This window comes from Choristoneura fumiferana, chromosome Z (assembly GCF_025370935.1).
Source record: "Choristoneura fumiferana chromosome Z, NRCan_CFum_1, whole genome shotgun sequence".
Classification (NCBI taxonomy): domain Eukaryota; kingdom Metazoa; phylum Arthropoda; class Insecta; order Lepidoptera; family Tortricidae; genus Choristoneura; species Choristoneura fumiferana.
The window spans coordinates 13,161,983-13,177,148 of record NC_133472.1 but is presented as its reverse complement, the minus strand read 5'-3'; the positions used below and the strand labels follow the sequence as shown (position 1 = coordinate 13,177,148).

The 15,166-nt window shown below is 37.0% G+C and overlaps 2 protein-coding genes across 15 annotated transcripts in view; one reads left to right on the top strand and one right to left on the bottom strand.

Annotated features, from left to right (window-relative positions):
* Nucleotides 1–3,615: 3,615 nt before the first annotated feature.
* On the top strand, nt 3,616–4,528 carry Pdrg1 (Pdrg1 prefoldin-like subunit). 7 transcript variants are annotated; one of them, XM_074087903.1, is made up of 2 exons: nt 3,616–3,731; nt 3,975–4,528. In XM_074087903.1, the coding sequence occupies exon 2, from the start codon at nt 4,047–4,049 to the stop codon at nt 4,434–4,436; it is 390 nt and encodes a 129-aa protein (XP_073944004.1). In that variant the 5' UTR covers nt 3,616–3,731; nt 3,975–4,046; the 3' UTR covers nt 4,437–4,528. The 7 variants fall into 7 exon arrangements, with proteins under 7 accessions (XP_073944004.1, XP_073943981.1, XP_073943989.1 ...); XM_074087880.1 differs by having other exon boundaries at nt 3,957–4,528; XM_074087888.1 differs by having other exon boundaries at nt 3,616–3,755.
* A 164-nt stretch (nt 4,529–4,692) lies between these two features.
* msn (serine/threonine-protein kinase msn) overlaps nt 4,693–15,166 on the bottom strand; it is a 44,053-nt gene continuing 33,579 nt past the window's right edge. For 5 of the 8 annotated variants that reach the window (XM_074087717.1, XM_074087737.1, XM_074087745.1 and 2 more), the window contains 5 exons: nt 12,911–13,128; nt 6,568–6,758; nt 6,361–6,487; nt 5,989–6,123; nt 4,693–5,903 (listed from right to left, as the gene is read on the bottom strand). In XM_074087717.1, coding sequence (XP_073943818.1) covers nt 5,655–5,903; nt 5,989–6,123; nt 6,361–6,487; nt 6,568–6,758; nt 12,911–13,128 — 920 coding nt within the window. In that variant the 3' untranslated portion in view covers nt 4,693–5,654. The remainder of the gene's footprint in view (nt 5,904–5,988; nt 6,124–6,360; nt 6,488–6,567; nt 6,759–12,910; nt 13,129–15,166) is intronic. The other 3 variants (XM_074087721.1, XM_074087770.1, XM_074087761.1) reach the window with 1 other exon arrangement.

Here is a 15,166-nt window from a genome sequence, read left to right as displayed (position 1 = left end):
GAATGCCATTTACAAGCTTGCAAGCGCATCAGTTGGCGTCAATGCTGCAGGGCTACTACGAAACTCGTAGCACAGTTTAAATATAAGCTCGAAGTTCGTGTCTTGCGGTCCCTCTGACCTTAGTAAAAGAGAAAAGTATGCACACTCCGACCCTTTAGGAGACTTTACTGCCTACTCCGGCGCGGACGCTTAGGGTTGTCAATGTCTACTTTATAACTTCCTCTGAGGAGCTTCCCCAATCTGGCCAAGCGTGAAAATGTGAAAATGTAACATAATAGTACTACCGTACAGAAAGCTCTCTCGAACAAAAGTCAAGTTTAGGTATAAATCGTTCCGTACTCTTACGACTCACGCGAAATTGAAACTTATTATGTTACACGAGCGTTCAAATTCCATTAGGCACCGTTGACTCGAAACCGGTTTGGCGCTAAAGGCTTGTTCGGACTAGGCTAGTATTTTAGTCTAGTAGCGAGTAATTTAGTAGCTAAACTATTCGCTACTGCCTAAAAATCATTCGCATTACAGTCGAGTATTAAAGTGGTTTCCTCGCTCCAGCGAAACGACATTTTCACGCCAACTATGAACTCGAGTAAATCGACAGGTTCGGACTTCGACACTTTCATGTGTTACCTGTTTTTTGCGTCTCATAAATAGTGATGTGCCGCAACCGGTTATCACCGAAAGATTTTGTATGTATAAAATAATTAAGATATGAACGAAACCGTAACGTACTAACATGTAGGGCACTTAGGACATTCTAGAAAAGGTAAAATAGGTCTAATAAAAATGCGACCGTTTTGGAGATATTTCTACTTTTTATAGGTGTTGATATTTAAGTTTCAATTTCACTCTAAGTACGATCCCCCTCAATGCTTACCATAAAAACACATACCATAACACGAGAAAACGCACTGAACACATCCGATCACAATAAATATGAGTAAAGTAACGAATATCGATCGAATACGAAAAACATGAATGACGTTGTGTGATATCTGTAGGGCTACTACGAAATTCGTAAATCGAAGTTCGTATCGTATCGTCTTTCTCGCTCTCGTATTAAATAGTATAAGTGTCAGAGGGATCGCACGACACGAACTTCCGAGTTTCGTAGTAGCCCTGCTGGCCCTATACTACGAAATGCAAAACTCGAACTTCGTATGTTGCCATCCCGCTGACGCTTCTTCTTACGCTGGCGCTACAACCCTCTGTGGGTCTTGGCCTCCTCCACAATTTTCCTTCAGTTGTCACGGTGCCTGGCAACCTTCTTCCAGCTGGTAAACTTTCCCATCCTCCTAAAATCTTCTTCCACACAGTCACTCCAACGCTTTTTAGGCCTGCCTCTCTTGTCTCTTTTGTTGCAGCGTTCACTTTGTTATTACTTTTACGGCCCTTGTGTCCGGCGTTTTTTCAAGGTGAGCCGCCCACCTCAGTCGCTGCGATTAACAAAAACCTGACGATGTTCTGGTGCCCGATAAGTGCATCCAGTTCATGGTTCAAGCGTTGACGATAGATACTATCACACTCTTTCACGGGACCATAGATTTTTCTCAACACTCCTTTCGAATACGGCAAGCTTCAGTTCGTCTCTCTGGGTTAAGGTCCAAGTTTCGCAGGCGTAAGTCACAACAGGCCTGATGATGGTGTGATAGATGGTGAGTTTCGATTTGACACTAAGCAGCTTAGAACTTAGGGGTTTGGCACATGCGTAATTGTACCCAGCAACTATATGTGCCTTAATCTCCTCGTCAGATCTATTCTGGGAGGTAATTGTTACTCCTAGATACTTGAAGCTACTCACGCCGCTTATGGTTTGATTGCCGATGTTAAAGTTTTGTGGCTGTCCAGGCTGTCTAGCTGTTGCAAGTCTTGGATGCATTCACACGTAGTCCAAAAGTAGCGGCTTCGGTCTCTAGTGTTAGACAGTGGTCGGCCATCCTGTATCTTGACCTGCTGGTAATGACAATATCATCAGCATACGCAGACAGTTGAGTGGTGTTGTAGTCAATCAGACCATTGATATTCAATTTAGGGCAGCCTCAAGTGCCAGATTGAAGACTATACACGATACTTAGTGCGTCTCCTTTTTTCACTCCGGAACGAATTTCAAAAGGCTCGGACAGGTCATTCTGTATTCCTACAACAGCTTTGGAGTGCTTTAACGTTGCTTCGACAAGCCTAACCAATTTGCTAGGCACGCCTAAATGTAGCATGCTGGAGAGTATTTGCGTACGGTTCACACTGTCAAATGCCTGCTTGAAATCCACAAGCATATGGTAAAAGTTGATGTTGTATTCATATGCCTTTTCCAGTGTTTGCCGCAGAAAGTGAATCTGGTCCACAGTAGAGCGATTAGGTCGAAATCCGCATTGGTACTCTCCCAGTATCTCCTCAGCATAACCACAGAGCCTGCTATAAATGACTCCTGACAAAACTTTATAAGCCGCTGAGAGGACTCTAATACCTCTGTAATTTCTACAGATACTCTTGTTTCCTTTCTTGAATATAGGTACAATAGTACCTGAATTTCATTCCTCGGGGATTATTTCTTCCTCCCATATCAGAGTAACGAGTCCGTGCATTCTCTCCACGATATCGCTTCCTCCTCTTTTGAGTAGCTCTGAGGTGATATTATCAAGCCCTGGCGCCTTGTTGTTTTTCAGACTACGAATGGCTAGACTTCCATCGCGTGGTCGGTTCTAGTTCTAGCCGTTCCTCAATGTCGAAGAAGAAGGGTTCTTTATTTGTTGCTGCATTTGATATGTTTAGGAGTTCGTTAAAGTGTTCCCGCCATCTCCTAAGCACGTCTGCCTTTTCCGTGAGTAGACTCCCTGACTTGTCTTGGCATGCGTTGGTCTGGGTTGGTATCCCTTACGAATGCTGTTTATTTCCCTATAAAAGGGGCGTGTAAAATGACGTGCCCTCAGGTCTTCCATTCTCTTAAATCGCTCCCTTTCTGCCTCCTTTTTTTTGCGCCTCGCTAATTTCCTACATTTGTTTCTCTCAGTCCTATAAAGTTCTTCGTTTCTTCAACTGTCGCTTTATAGATATCTAAGCCGCATTTCATTCCGTTTTTTAAGTGCTTGCATATATTCTTCATCGAACCATTTTATATTTCTTGTACGTTTTGCCTCCCCTATAGTATTTTTGGCTGAATCCGTCACCGCTGACGCTTATCTCATTTAAATACGCATGTGAAAGGGACGGTGCGATACAAACTTCGCTTTTCCAGTTTTGTAGTAGCCCCTCTGTGTTATGATTTTTTACTTTGGCACTAAGTGATAAACACTGTATTCTTACCTGCAGGGCTACTACGAAACCCGAAACTCGAAGTTCGTGTCGTGCGGTCCCTCTGACACTTATACTTATTAATACGAGGGCGAGAGAGACGGTACGGCACGAACTTCGAGTTTCGTAGTAGCCCTGCGATGCTTAGATTTTATCACTTTATCTCAAAAGTGCATTTATGTTTTCAAAATAGAAAGTAGAATATTGAATGCTTTAATGTTATTTTTGCTATCATAAAATATATGTTTTACCGAATATTTTAAATTATATCGGAAACCGAAATCACAGAGCAGCACTGTTCGTTTTATGCTGGCCACATTATTTTTATATTTGACATTTCAGACTGTCATTAATTTTAGTATTTATCTAGGTTTCAGAAATAGACCATACATAGGCAATTGTTATTTGTTTTAAAATGGGTCCAGTGTTCACTTCATCGAAATGTGACCATTCAATTATTCATTCGGGTGACACTATTTACCGGCGGCACGGATAATACCGACCCGTTATTTCGTGTACACGCCCATACAAACTGGTGTCAAACTTCAAACTGACAAGTTTTTCTATGGGCGTGTCACAAAATATCATGTCTATTGTACTGTACGTCCGGTAAATAGTGTCACCCAATGATTCAATAACTGCAGTTAAAGTTCAACAAATTCGTTTAGTCTACTTATTTATTTTAGGTTCCCGTCAGAGTATCGCACGTCAAAGCAGTCTTTGTGAAATAAATATACTATCAAAAACGTAACAGGAGCATGGATGATCAAGAAAAAGTTTTCAAATATCTAGTGTCTGTGGAAAAATTAGCAGAAGAAATATTGGCTGATAGACATGAAATAATTATCCTTGATAAAAGAAGAAATCAAAACAGAGAAGCACTCCGTGAACTCACTAAGCCACTTAGTAATAAATGCTGGCTAACTGTCGGTCCCATTCTTATTAAACATGACAAGGAAGTTGCAAAAAAACTATTAGAAGATGATCAAAAGCAGCTTAATATAGACATCAATAAACTACGAAGTGATCTTAAAGTTAAAGTAAATAACCTGCGTGACTTAGAAATGCAACCCACAGTCCCTGGAATGATGCTAGTGCCAATGTCTCAAAAAGAAACTTTAGCTATGTCAAACTCTGGTCTGATTTAGTTACTTTGATAAAACACTATTTGTGTTGATTGTCTCAACCTGTTAAATGTCAATGTTGATGTAATTGTTCAGAATAAAAAGTTGACCTGGTAGATCTTTTTTTTAATTTAGGGGATTATTTGGCTAAACATAATTTAAATTCACTTTATTTATTTAAATTTTATTGTGATGCCATTTGTGCTTAGTAATACTGTGAAATTATTTCTAAAAACAAAAATTTTCTTTTGGTATTTTATTGGGCTAAGGTATAATCAAATAAAAAGTCATCAAATATATAATTTTCAATATGCACAGTTACCTTTATACATGTAAATTATATAGTACATAGCAAATAAATAATAAATAGTATCAAATTTTAGGATTTCCATTAATAAAATTGTAAAGCTTGGTGTGATAATATATGATACAAAGTGAGTTGACTAAAATGTAAGTTGTTGATTTAAACATTATTTCTTTAGAATAATTTACAATTAACTTATTTCGTGACTTTTCAATTGAAATCCATTACTATTATTATCTTCATTATCGGTCAAAATGGCATTGTTCTTTGTTAAAATTATAATAACCAATTAATATTTGTATTATCACCCAACTGACTTAACATTACAAACAATATAATATGGCATAATAGTGATACTTTGATTTGAATTACACTTTCTTTTAGAAATTATACATTGCAACTTAATAAAAATCTAAGCAATATTAGCTTACTATAATTATCAATATCAAAACATTTATCCTATAGGTTACTGCTTGATATTAAATATTTCTTAGTAGCTTGTATTGAAATTACAATATTCAGTACAAAATGCCACAATTAATAAAAGATAGGGGCCTTTTTATACTTGATCGTTTGTGTTTAGGGATTGTCTTTTGAGCACTTGGATACAGAAAAGCATTGGTTTGAACTTTTCAACACCAAAGATGGATATATCCACCAACTTGTACAATCTAAAAGTTACTTATGAGTATCCCCATACATTTTAACTTCATCACAAAAAAGATTGGCATATGAATGACGACTTTTGTACTTAGTGTTGAAAGATTATTCTGGTCAATAAAATTGATCAAGTCTCTAAGATCCAAACAGCCAACAAGCGCGCTTTGTTGCTTTCATAACGTTGACTATGCTACAGTAGTATCCACTTCATTTGAATGTTTTTCTAGACTGCCTGTTAAACTACAGACACGCCGAATATGTCGATACATCTTTTACAACTACCAGTTGGCCATTCCAGGTTTGTTAAGTGTCATAAAATATATCTGACATGAAGAGCCACCTTTGGCGGAAGAGAAGAATACCTTGTCATTGCGCTCACACAAAAATTTGAGTCGCTGTGCTTTCTTATGCATAAAAACTCCATCAAGATGGCCACTTTCCACTGAACGAATTTCAATAGCTTTATTGCCCCATCCCATGATTTGCCCTGTACCAATGTAGGCTACCGATGTCGGCATTTCGCCCCACTGTAATAAAGAAAAATATTGTATTATTTGTAGTAGAGGTATATAATATAACAAGAACTGTCATAAATTTTCTAAATGTACTGACCTGAAGAACAATATTTTTGCTAACGCGTCCATAAGTGTTGACATACACGCCTTCGTTATCGTAGCACAACAACAGTTGTACACCATTAGAGTTCGGTAACGGAACAATGCAATGAGGTACTATTGCCCCCTGTATCTGAAAAGAGTACATTTTAAACTTATATGTCACAGGAGTAGTTGGTCGAAATCAAGTGAGCATGTCTTGTTGAATGATTACAATAATTGACCAAACTGGCTTTTACCGGCCGGCCAATGATAGTTTGGATTATTCTGGTGGCCAAATTACGGAAGTGTATACATGTTGATTATGAAAATACTTTTTTTTATTAGCTGATGCATTAATAAATATAATTGCAATAGTACGAAGACTCACATGCTTTGGAATATAAATGTCATAGACTGTGGCAGTGTCCAGATCCACAGCATGGAACCCATCAGCAGACCCATAAATAACTTTCAGTCTTGTGCCTTCTTCAATAGTGAGATCGACGAGAAGAGGCCTGAAAACAGCGTGCAGAAGATATAGTAAACTATTGCTTTATTATTGGAAACACTAAAAATCCGCATAACGCATTCATACCTATGTTGGAGGTCTCCAAAGTTTTTGAAAGCCATAAATTTGTGATACGGTTTTGGTGCCCAAGCATAAATCTCAATAGAATCCTTCAAAGCAATGACAAGGAACTTGATTCGCTCATATTTGACAATCCGAAAATGTACAGCTCCCTGCAGTTCACCAACGTTTATAAAGCCGTTTCTCGTTTCAACTTGCTGAAATTTTTAGAGAACAAAAGTAAATTATTTTGAACTTTTTATTTTTTCATTTCAATTCGAGTTCTACGAGCCCCAATGCAAAAGATTTCGTCTAGTCATACATTTTGAAGCCTATCTAATAAAATATCAATTTGTTGTTTTACAGAAGCTATAAACAATTTATATTGTATAATACTCCATCAAAACGACGTTAATTCTAATAAAATAATGTATATTTTAAAATTATAGATATTCTGGATATATTCCTTTACGAATGATCACGCAAAACAGTTCGTCTAGTCCTTATTTGATGCAAAATAGTTTGTCTACGGCTAGCGTTAACTATTTGTTATTTTTTTTTATATAGCAAAATAAATATGATTCAAATTAAAAATCTATATTATTTGACATTAAAGACGTAACAGGGTATAAAAAGACATGTTCTAAGTAAGTATTCGTTAGTTTCATTAATTATTTTGATCAATATGGGTCGTGGAAAATCCATTGCTGAAGAAATGCGAAAACTTAAAATTTCTAGTAGTAATAGTGGAAAATTTATTTACCAAATCACCCAAGACGTACACCTGAATAGGTCTACTATCCAGTCAATCATCCAGAATTATGGAAAGAACGGCACAGCTTTTTAATTGAAGAGACCGGGCCGCCCTCGTATTAAGAGTGCAGCTAAAAATGGGGTCTTGAAAAAAATTATCAAGAAAAACCGTCGTGCCCAGGCAGCAAAACTTACAGTGAAGTGGCGTGATATGATTAAGAAAGATGTATCGGTCGATACTTGCAAAAGAGTTCTGAATATGGTTATGATTTTTATACAGCTAAAGAAAAACCATTACTCACAGCAATACAGAAAAAAATATATTGAAATTAGCTCTCGATCACTTAAACTGTACCTACTGCTGATCAGTGGCAGCAAATAATATGGTGTGGCGAATCCAAATCTATATCTTATATATATAAAAGAAGAAACTGACTGACTGACATAGATCAACGCCCAAACCGCTGGGTCTAGAAACTTGAAATTTGGAATATATGTTCCTTAATAGGTGTAGACGCGCACTAAGAAAGGATTTTTTGAAATTTCCACGGGATAGGGAATAAATGGGATTTATATTTTCACTTCGAAATGGCCCTATTTCAGTAACTATAATTATTAGAAACTTCAAATTTGGCATGCAAGTAGGTAATACTAACAGCTAAAAACCCCTTTCAGGATTTTACGAAATTCCCACGGGATAGTGAATACATGGGATTTTTATTTTCACTTTTAATTAATGACCATATTTCCCATGGGATAAGGAATACAAATTTTCGCTTCAAAGTGGCCCCAACTTCGTAATTATAAATATTAGAGACTTCAAATTTGGCATGCAGGTAGATAATACTAATAGGTAAAAACTGTTTCAAAGATTTTCCGAATATCCCACGAAATAAAATGAATAAAAAGGATTTTATATACCAACTGAATCAGAAAACGCATAAGCAAAACCATTAAAACTGGGGACTGGAGATTTGGCAAACTGATGTAAATCTGGTAACAATTATTTAGCATTGACATCCTGCTCATCCTGGTGAGGATCGCCCCCGTAGAAGGGAACTCCTCAAAAGTTGATGACACACGCAAAAGAGACTTTACATGATTAATAAATTTCAATGACAATGCGTTTATATGATATACACAGCCTGATGCTGCAGCCAGGGTCGTCTGCTGATGACGGAACTCCTCCAGGGCTGATAGCATAGATAAGAAATTTCACATGTACGTTCAACGAGCTGACACAATTACTTTGCTCACCCGCGACCTTTATGATAGCTACTTTTGTGCCCTTGCAATGTGTGTTAATGCTGCTCCTCCACCTCCAACCTGTAAGAACTCACACAAATCACACAAATCCATCTATCATCACCACCACTTTACACTGACGCGTTTCGAACTCAACCAGAGCTCATCTTCAGAGCAACACAACCGTTCAGCATGCTACAGTGTGAAAATTGGCATAGATGGGCCTAAAGTAATGCAGAGGTGCACTAGGGCAAAGACTAGAGAAATATAAAGAATAGGAAAATATCTCAATTTTGTTTGTTGGGGGTAATCTCTGAAACTATTGAGCTAATTTAAATAATTCTTTTATCAATAGTTTAATTTTATTATTATTCTTTTATCCCTGATTGACATAAGACTGCTTTAAAAACTTTCCGCAGAATAAAAATAAGTTTAAATTTTGAGGCAGATTTTCAAAATTATTTTATTAATAGAAAGCTACAACGTGTCTCTAATCGACAATTAAGAATATTAAATTAAAAAAACCCCGACTTAAAAAACGCCAGCAAAAATAAAAATAAAAACGCCCGAAAAAAACGCTGCTTGAAACGACAACTAAAAAGTAAAAAATAATTATGCGCTACCTATAGTCTATTCGCGTTAAGAAAATAGTGACTCATCAGTGCAACTGCAGACTAAAGCCGCATTCATACTGGGGTTCAAAATAAAACTATTTATTTCATAAAAGCAGTCTTATTATTACACATTATTTTTAAACATAAATATTACGTAATTATTTTAAAAATTATTCAAAATCGTCAGAAGTTTCATTCACATTTATAATAAAAGAATTCTGCTCCGCGAGTTCCATAACATCGTCTAAGTCCCACATGTTTTTTCTACACTGACCACGTGCTCACAGCATTTCTTCAATTTGTAAGTCTATTGTTACTATTCCGTCGTAAAACAGCTTTTCTACGTCTTTAAGTTTAAATGTGGAGTTATTGACAGCAATATAATTTTTTATTTGAGCCCAAATCAACTCTTTTGGATTGAGTTTACAATGGTACGATGGTAGGCGGAGGATGTCAATGCCATTTGCTTTGGCGGTTTCGTCAACTAAATATGAACAGGTGAGGTATCCATTTTTAAAATTGACAAAAGACACGTCTGTACTGTCTGAAGGGCTTACTTCAAATGGTCAATGTGAACACGGCTTTCTAATTTACTATATTCTAATTGGTCAAGGGGCGTGGCTAAGCTGAGTGACAACGATGAGTCACTATTTTCTTAACGCGAATGGACTATATCTCTTGCCCGCGACTTCGTCTGCGAAGAATTCGTTTATCTCTATCCCGCGGGGACTATGCTGATTTCCCGCAAAATTAGCCTAAGTTAATTTAGTATAAAGTATCTAGTAATATTTTTTTATCTAAGCGTTGTCGGTGTCGGGGGACCGCTAAGGTTAATACTTTAAAAAATACAACAATATTTAGTTTCATGTTAACCCCGACACCGACGACGCTTAGATAAAAAAATATTGCTAGATACTTTATACTAAATTAACTTAGGCTAATTTTGCGGGAAATCAGCTCCCCGCGGGATAGAGATAAACGAATTCTTCGCAGATGAAGTCGCGGGAAACAGCTAGGTAGCGCATAATTATTTTTTACTTTTTAATTGTCTTTTCAAGCAGCGTTTTTTTCGGGCGTTATTATTTTTATTTTTGCTGGCGTTTTTTAAGTCGGGGTTTTTTTAAATTTTAAATTTAAGTATTTATTTCATGTTTTTAAACTTTGATATATATTTTTTAAACTGTAATAGTGTGTTGGATATCCTGGCTGCAGCATCAGCTCATCTTGTTGCCATCATTGCATTGTATGTAGAATCAAATACTGATCAAAAGGAATCAATTACGACATATCTGCTATTATTTTTTCAAGAGTATACTGGTGTGCTGGATATCCTGGCTGTAGCATCAGCTCGTCGTGTTGCCACCACTGCATTGTGTGTAGAATCAATTACTGATCAAAACGATTCCAAACACGACATATGTGCTATTATTTTTTATAGAGTGTACTAGTGTGCTGGATATCCTGACTGCAGCATCAGCTCGTCGTGTTGCCACCACTGCATTGTATGTAGAATCAATTACTGATCAAAACGAATCCAAACACGACATATCTGCTATTATTTTTTCAAGAGTATACTGGTGTGCTGGATATCCTGGCTGTAGCATCAGGTCGTCGTGTTGCCACCACTGCATTGTATGTAGAATCAATTACTGATCAAAACGATTCCAAACACGACATATGTGCTATTATTTTTTATAGAGTGTACTAGTGTGCTGGATATCCTGGCTGCAGCATCAGCTCATCGTGTTGCCACCATTGCATTGTATGTATAATCTTAATACTGATCAAAAGGAATTAAACACGACATATCTGCTATTATTTTTTCAAGAGTATACTGGTGTGCTGAATATCGTGGCTGCAGCATCAGCTCGTCGTGTTGCCACCACTGCATTGTATGTAGAATCAATTACTGAGCAAAACAAATCCAAACATGACATATGTGCTATTATTTTTTATAGAGTGTACTATTGTGCTGGATATCCTGGCTGCAGCATCAACTCATCCTGTTGCCACCATTGCATTGTTTGTAGAATCAAATACTGATAAAAACAAACCCAAACACGACATATCTGCTATAGTTTTATTAAGAGTGTACCTACTAGTGTTCTGGATATCCTGGCTGCAGCATCAGGCCGAGAAGTCCATAATCTTGCATAGCTATATAGCATACATGGGTGTTTCAAATTTTAGGTCCCAAATATGTTTGAAAGTAAAGTAAATATCCATTATGCGTCTAAGATTCCTACCGCAGCGAACAAATGATCTGATGATCTTGAAACGGCTGAAACGATTTGATAAATCATGTCTAAGATCCATCGCTAGAAAACCAGCTTTCAAATAAAAAAACCGCATTCAAATCGGTCCACCCGTTTAAGAGCTACGGTGCCACTGACAGACACACAGACACACATAGCGGTCAAACTTATAACACCCCTCTTTTTCGTCGGGGGTGAAATAGATCATTACAGTAGGTACTTAATTAATGTCTTAACAATTTCTCGGGATACAATCCTATATAGTGTATGAAGTCGCGGGCAATAGAAACGCATAGTACTTTAACGTTTTCTAAAATTCCAACCCTGAATCAGCGAAGCCGGGTTTCAAAGTTGGTAAGAATCATAATTAATTACGTAAGTAGGTTGATTTTTCATCTGTCTAAAAGAAAATTTGTCTATATTTGTATTTCCATGTAATCCTCCGAAAAATTTATCAAAACACGAATCGCAGAAAGTAAATGTATGTTACTCCAAATTTAACGCGAGCGAAGCCGCGGGCAAAAGCTAGTTTGATATAATTATCGGTCATGAACGGAAAAAAATCATTCGAACTAAAGACGAAGTACCTATTTCATACACCTTGAATTAAGACAAAGGTGAAGTTTCCTGGCTCGGTAATGATTTGGGATTGCATGTCAGCACAAGGTGTGGGTCGCCTGCATTTTGTAGGAGGGACTGGTAATGAGGTGAAATACTAAAACATTTTGGAAACGAGGCTACTGTCATCCATTTCGAATTTGAAACATCAAAATGCCTTCACTTTTCAACAAGATGGTGCTTCCTGTCTCACAGCAAAGGCGACGATGGCCTGGCTAACTCTAAAAAATCCCTATGATGGAGTAGCGACGGCCATTCGACGGAACAGTTCAGACTTGTCTCCCTATTGAAACCCTGTGGTGGAAAATGAAGAAAAAGTGACGCAAGTTTCTATCAAGATCAAAAGCAGATGTAAAAGAGAAAAATTTGACAGTTTAGGTTTCAACAACTCCAGAAGAATGTGAAGAATTGATAGCTACTATGCCGCTGAGAATTAAGGCAGTTTTGGTAGTAACGAAGATTCAACTAAGTGGTAGACGAACTATTTTGCGGGACTTACTGCGGTAGCCCAACTTTTTATAATAATAAAATATTAAGTTTTTTTATTATTTAATACTGTATTGGAAATAAAGATAATGAAGTAATAATGTACAGTCACCAGCACCAATATCTGACACAAGAAGCGTGCATAAATATCTGATACGACTCTATTTTTAGCGCCGGAAGGACGTGTCACATATTTTTGCACGCTCCGCTGTGGCAGATATTAATGCTGGTGACTGTACCTAGTATTTTTATTAGACTCTTAAACTAGTATTACTAATCTATATTTCAATTTTAAACAAACGTTACTTTCAGTTTTACTAGTAGACGAACTCTTTTGCATTGGGGCTCGTATTTAATTCAATTCAAGAGTCCATATCTTCAATAAATAAACCGACTTACGCCAATTCCATAGGTACTGACGATCTTCAACTTCAGCCAGGTCAGATAGTAGACACGGACACGGTTTTTCTTTCCAGATACCGTTACAAGAATATTTTGTCCTTCTAACACTTCCATTTGCTGAAAGCGGCGCCGAGAGATCAGTTGATATACTTTGCCTTGACCGGAACGATCTAACAGCATCAAACCATTTTCAGTGCCAATGAGCAAGTTAACTCCTAAAACAAACAAAACCTTTAATATTTTGCAATGGATGGATAAAAACATAGCACATCTCTAATGCGCGAGTACGGGCCAGCTCCAACAGCATCCTAACTACATTCGCGCAGAGGTTCGACTGTCAGTCAGTATAGTCGCCATCAGATATATCGTAGCGGCCAAGGTGTCCAAATATTTCTGAGCAAGACCAAATTTCAATAAATTCTGCACACTATAAATACCATGTATATCATAGATATTGCAGTTTCAAAAATATGCAAGCACTTTTCAATAATTTCTTTACATACGACCAGCAAAAATATCTGATCACATAAAACATCAAATGTATCTAAGCCATAAAGGCGTCCACAAATATCTGTACATTTAAGCAAAATATACCTTGTGTCATTGTCATATGGATCATAATAGGTTAGCTAATAGTTTAAACAACAATTTGAGTGATTTTTCTAGTGTGAGTGAAGAAAAGACATGCATGTAGATCACCTACACAAATTAATTAAAAGAATACGTGTCGAAGTTTGAACCTAGTCTTTACTTAATTACAGTTGAACTTACCTAGCAGCCTACTCCACAATTAAAAAAATATTTATATGTACGTAGAGAAAACTGATCCCACCACACAAACGAATTGAAAGAATACGTGACGAAATTTGAACCTAGTCTTTACTTCATTACAGTCGAATTTCGCTAGCGGCAAAACTCCACAACGCTTGACACTTGACAGCTGAACTCCACAATTTCACACGTGCTTGACAGTTAAACTCGAATGTAAGCCTTATCAGAAACGGCAGAGGGATTAATTTCACTTGCTTGCTGGTTTAATATGTTTGTATTTTTTTTATGTATGTTCACCGAATAAGCACTCAGTCAATTGCGGACTGATTTTCAAAATTCTTTTTTTATTCGAAAGAGTACTCCTCTGAGGTGGTCCTATTGTCACCAAGACAAGATCCAATTATGGGATTCTAAGGAAATCGAGGGCAAACCTCAAATGTTATGGGCACACCTATGGCGATTCTGGTATTTTTAGCATTAGGATAAGCATTTACATTCAGAAACCTATCATTTGATAAACTGGACCTGATGATGAAGACCGTAGATGGCCAATGGAACTCGTCAAAGCTAAGCAATGCTCGCGCGTCTAAATGATCATGATTTATATACAAGCGACTAAGAAGAAGCTTTAAGTTAATGATTCTTTCGAACTCATCTGTTGCTGAAGCTGGAAGGTAGGCAACGGAACTCTGTTATAAAACAACGTAACTAAGCCGTGTTTGGGCTTAATGATATCGTTGTGAGATGTACTTTAGCTGCGAATCACTAGAAAGTGAGAAATAAAGATTTATTTTAACAGAAAAGTAATACCGACTAAAATAATAAAAAATAACAAAAATGGAACCGACTACTAAAACCTTAAAATATTTTTACAATGCACGTGCTCGGAAAGTGCCTCTTGACGTGGGTCAACATATCCATATAAAATAAGTGATTCTTGCACGCATCCACAAGTGTGCAGAAAAGTTGTATGGATTTTACTTTCCGCACTTGTGCGGTAAAGTAACTTTTTAAATTGCCAAATGATGTCCAAACTATTGTTAAAAAAAATAAGTCTAAAGAGTCGTTATAGTTAGGCTTTGAACAAATAAGAAAACGTTTGATGCAACCAACTGAATATTTACTGATAAGATAATACAGATTAAACGCGACAGAAAAGAGAACTTTTTTTTTCATGTAAACTCGTATTTTAATTCCGTCTAAAATTATGAAAAAAAAGGAAATAAATTCTTGAGTCCAATTCGGACCGTGCGACGTCAAACGCGCGCACTCGAAAGTTAACTAATGAGCTTCCAGTGCGCGCACACGACGTAGCACAAACCAATCATGGTTACCCGTTCGCGCCTGTCATGAAACCCCGCCAGAGTAATGAGTTCAGTCCGGTGAATTAATTTTTGGTAAATTAAAATGAAGAGTTCAAATGATGAATTTATATCTGGCTTTACGCCGCCTTACGTCCTCCATGAAGCACATATTGTCAGT

What these genes read in the sequence shown, in the direction of transcription:
- Pdrg1 (XM_074087903.1), top strand. Translation starts at nt 4,047, where the DNA reads ATGGATGATCAAGAAAAAGTTTTCAAATATCTAGTGTCTGTGGAAAAA.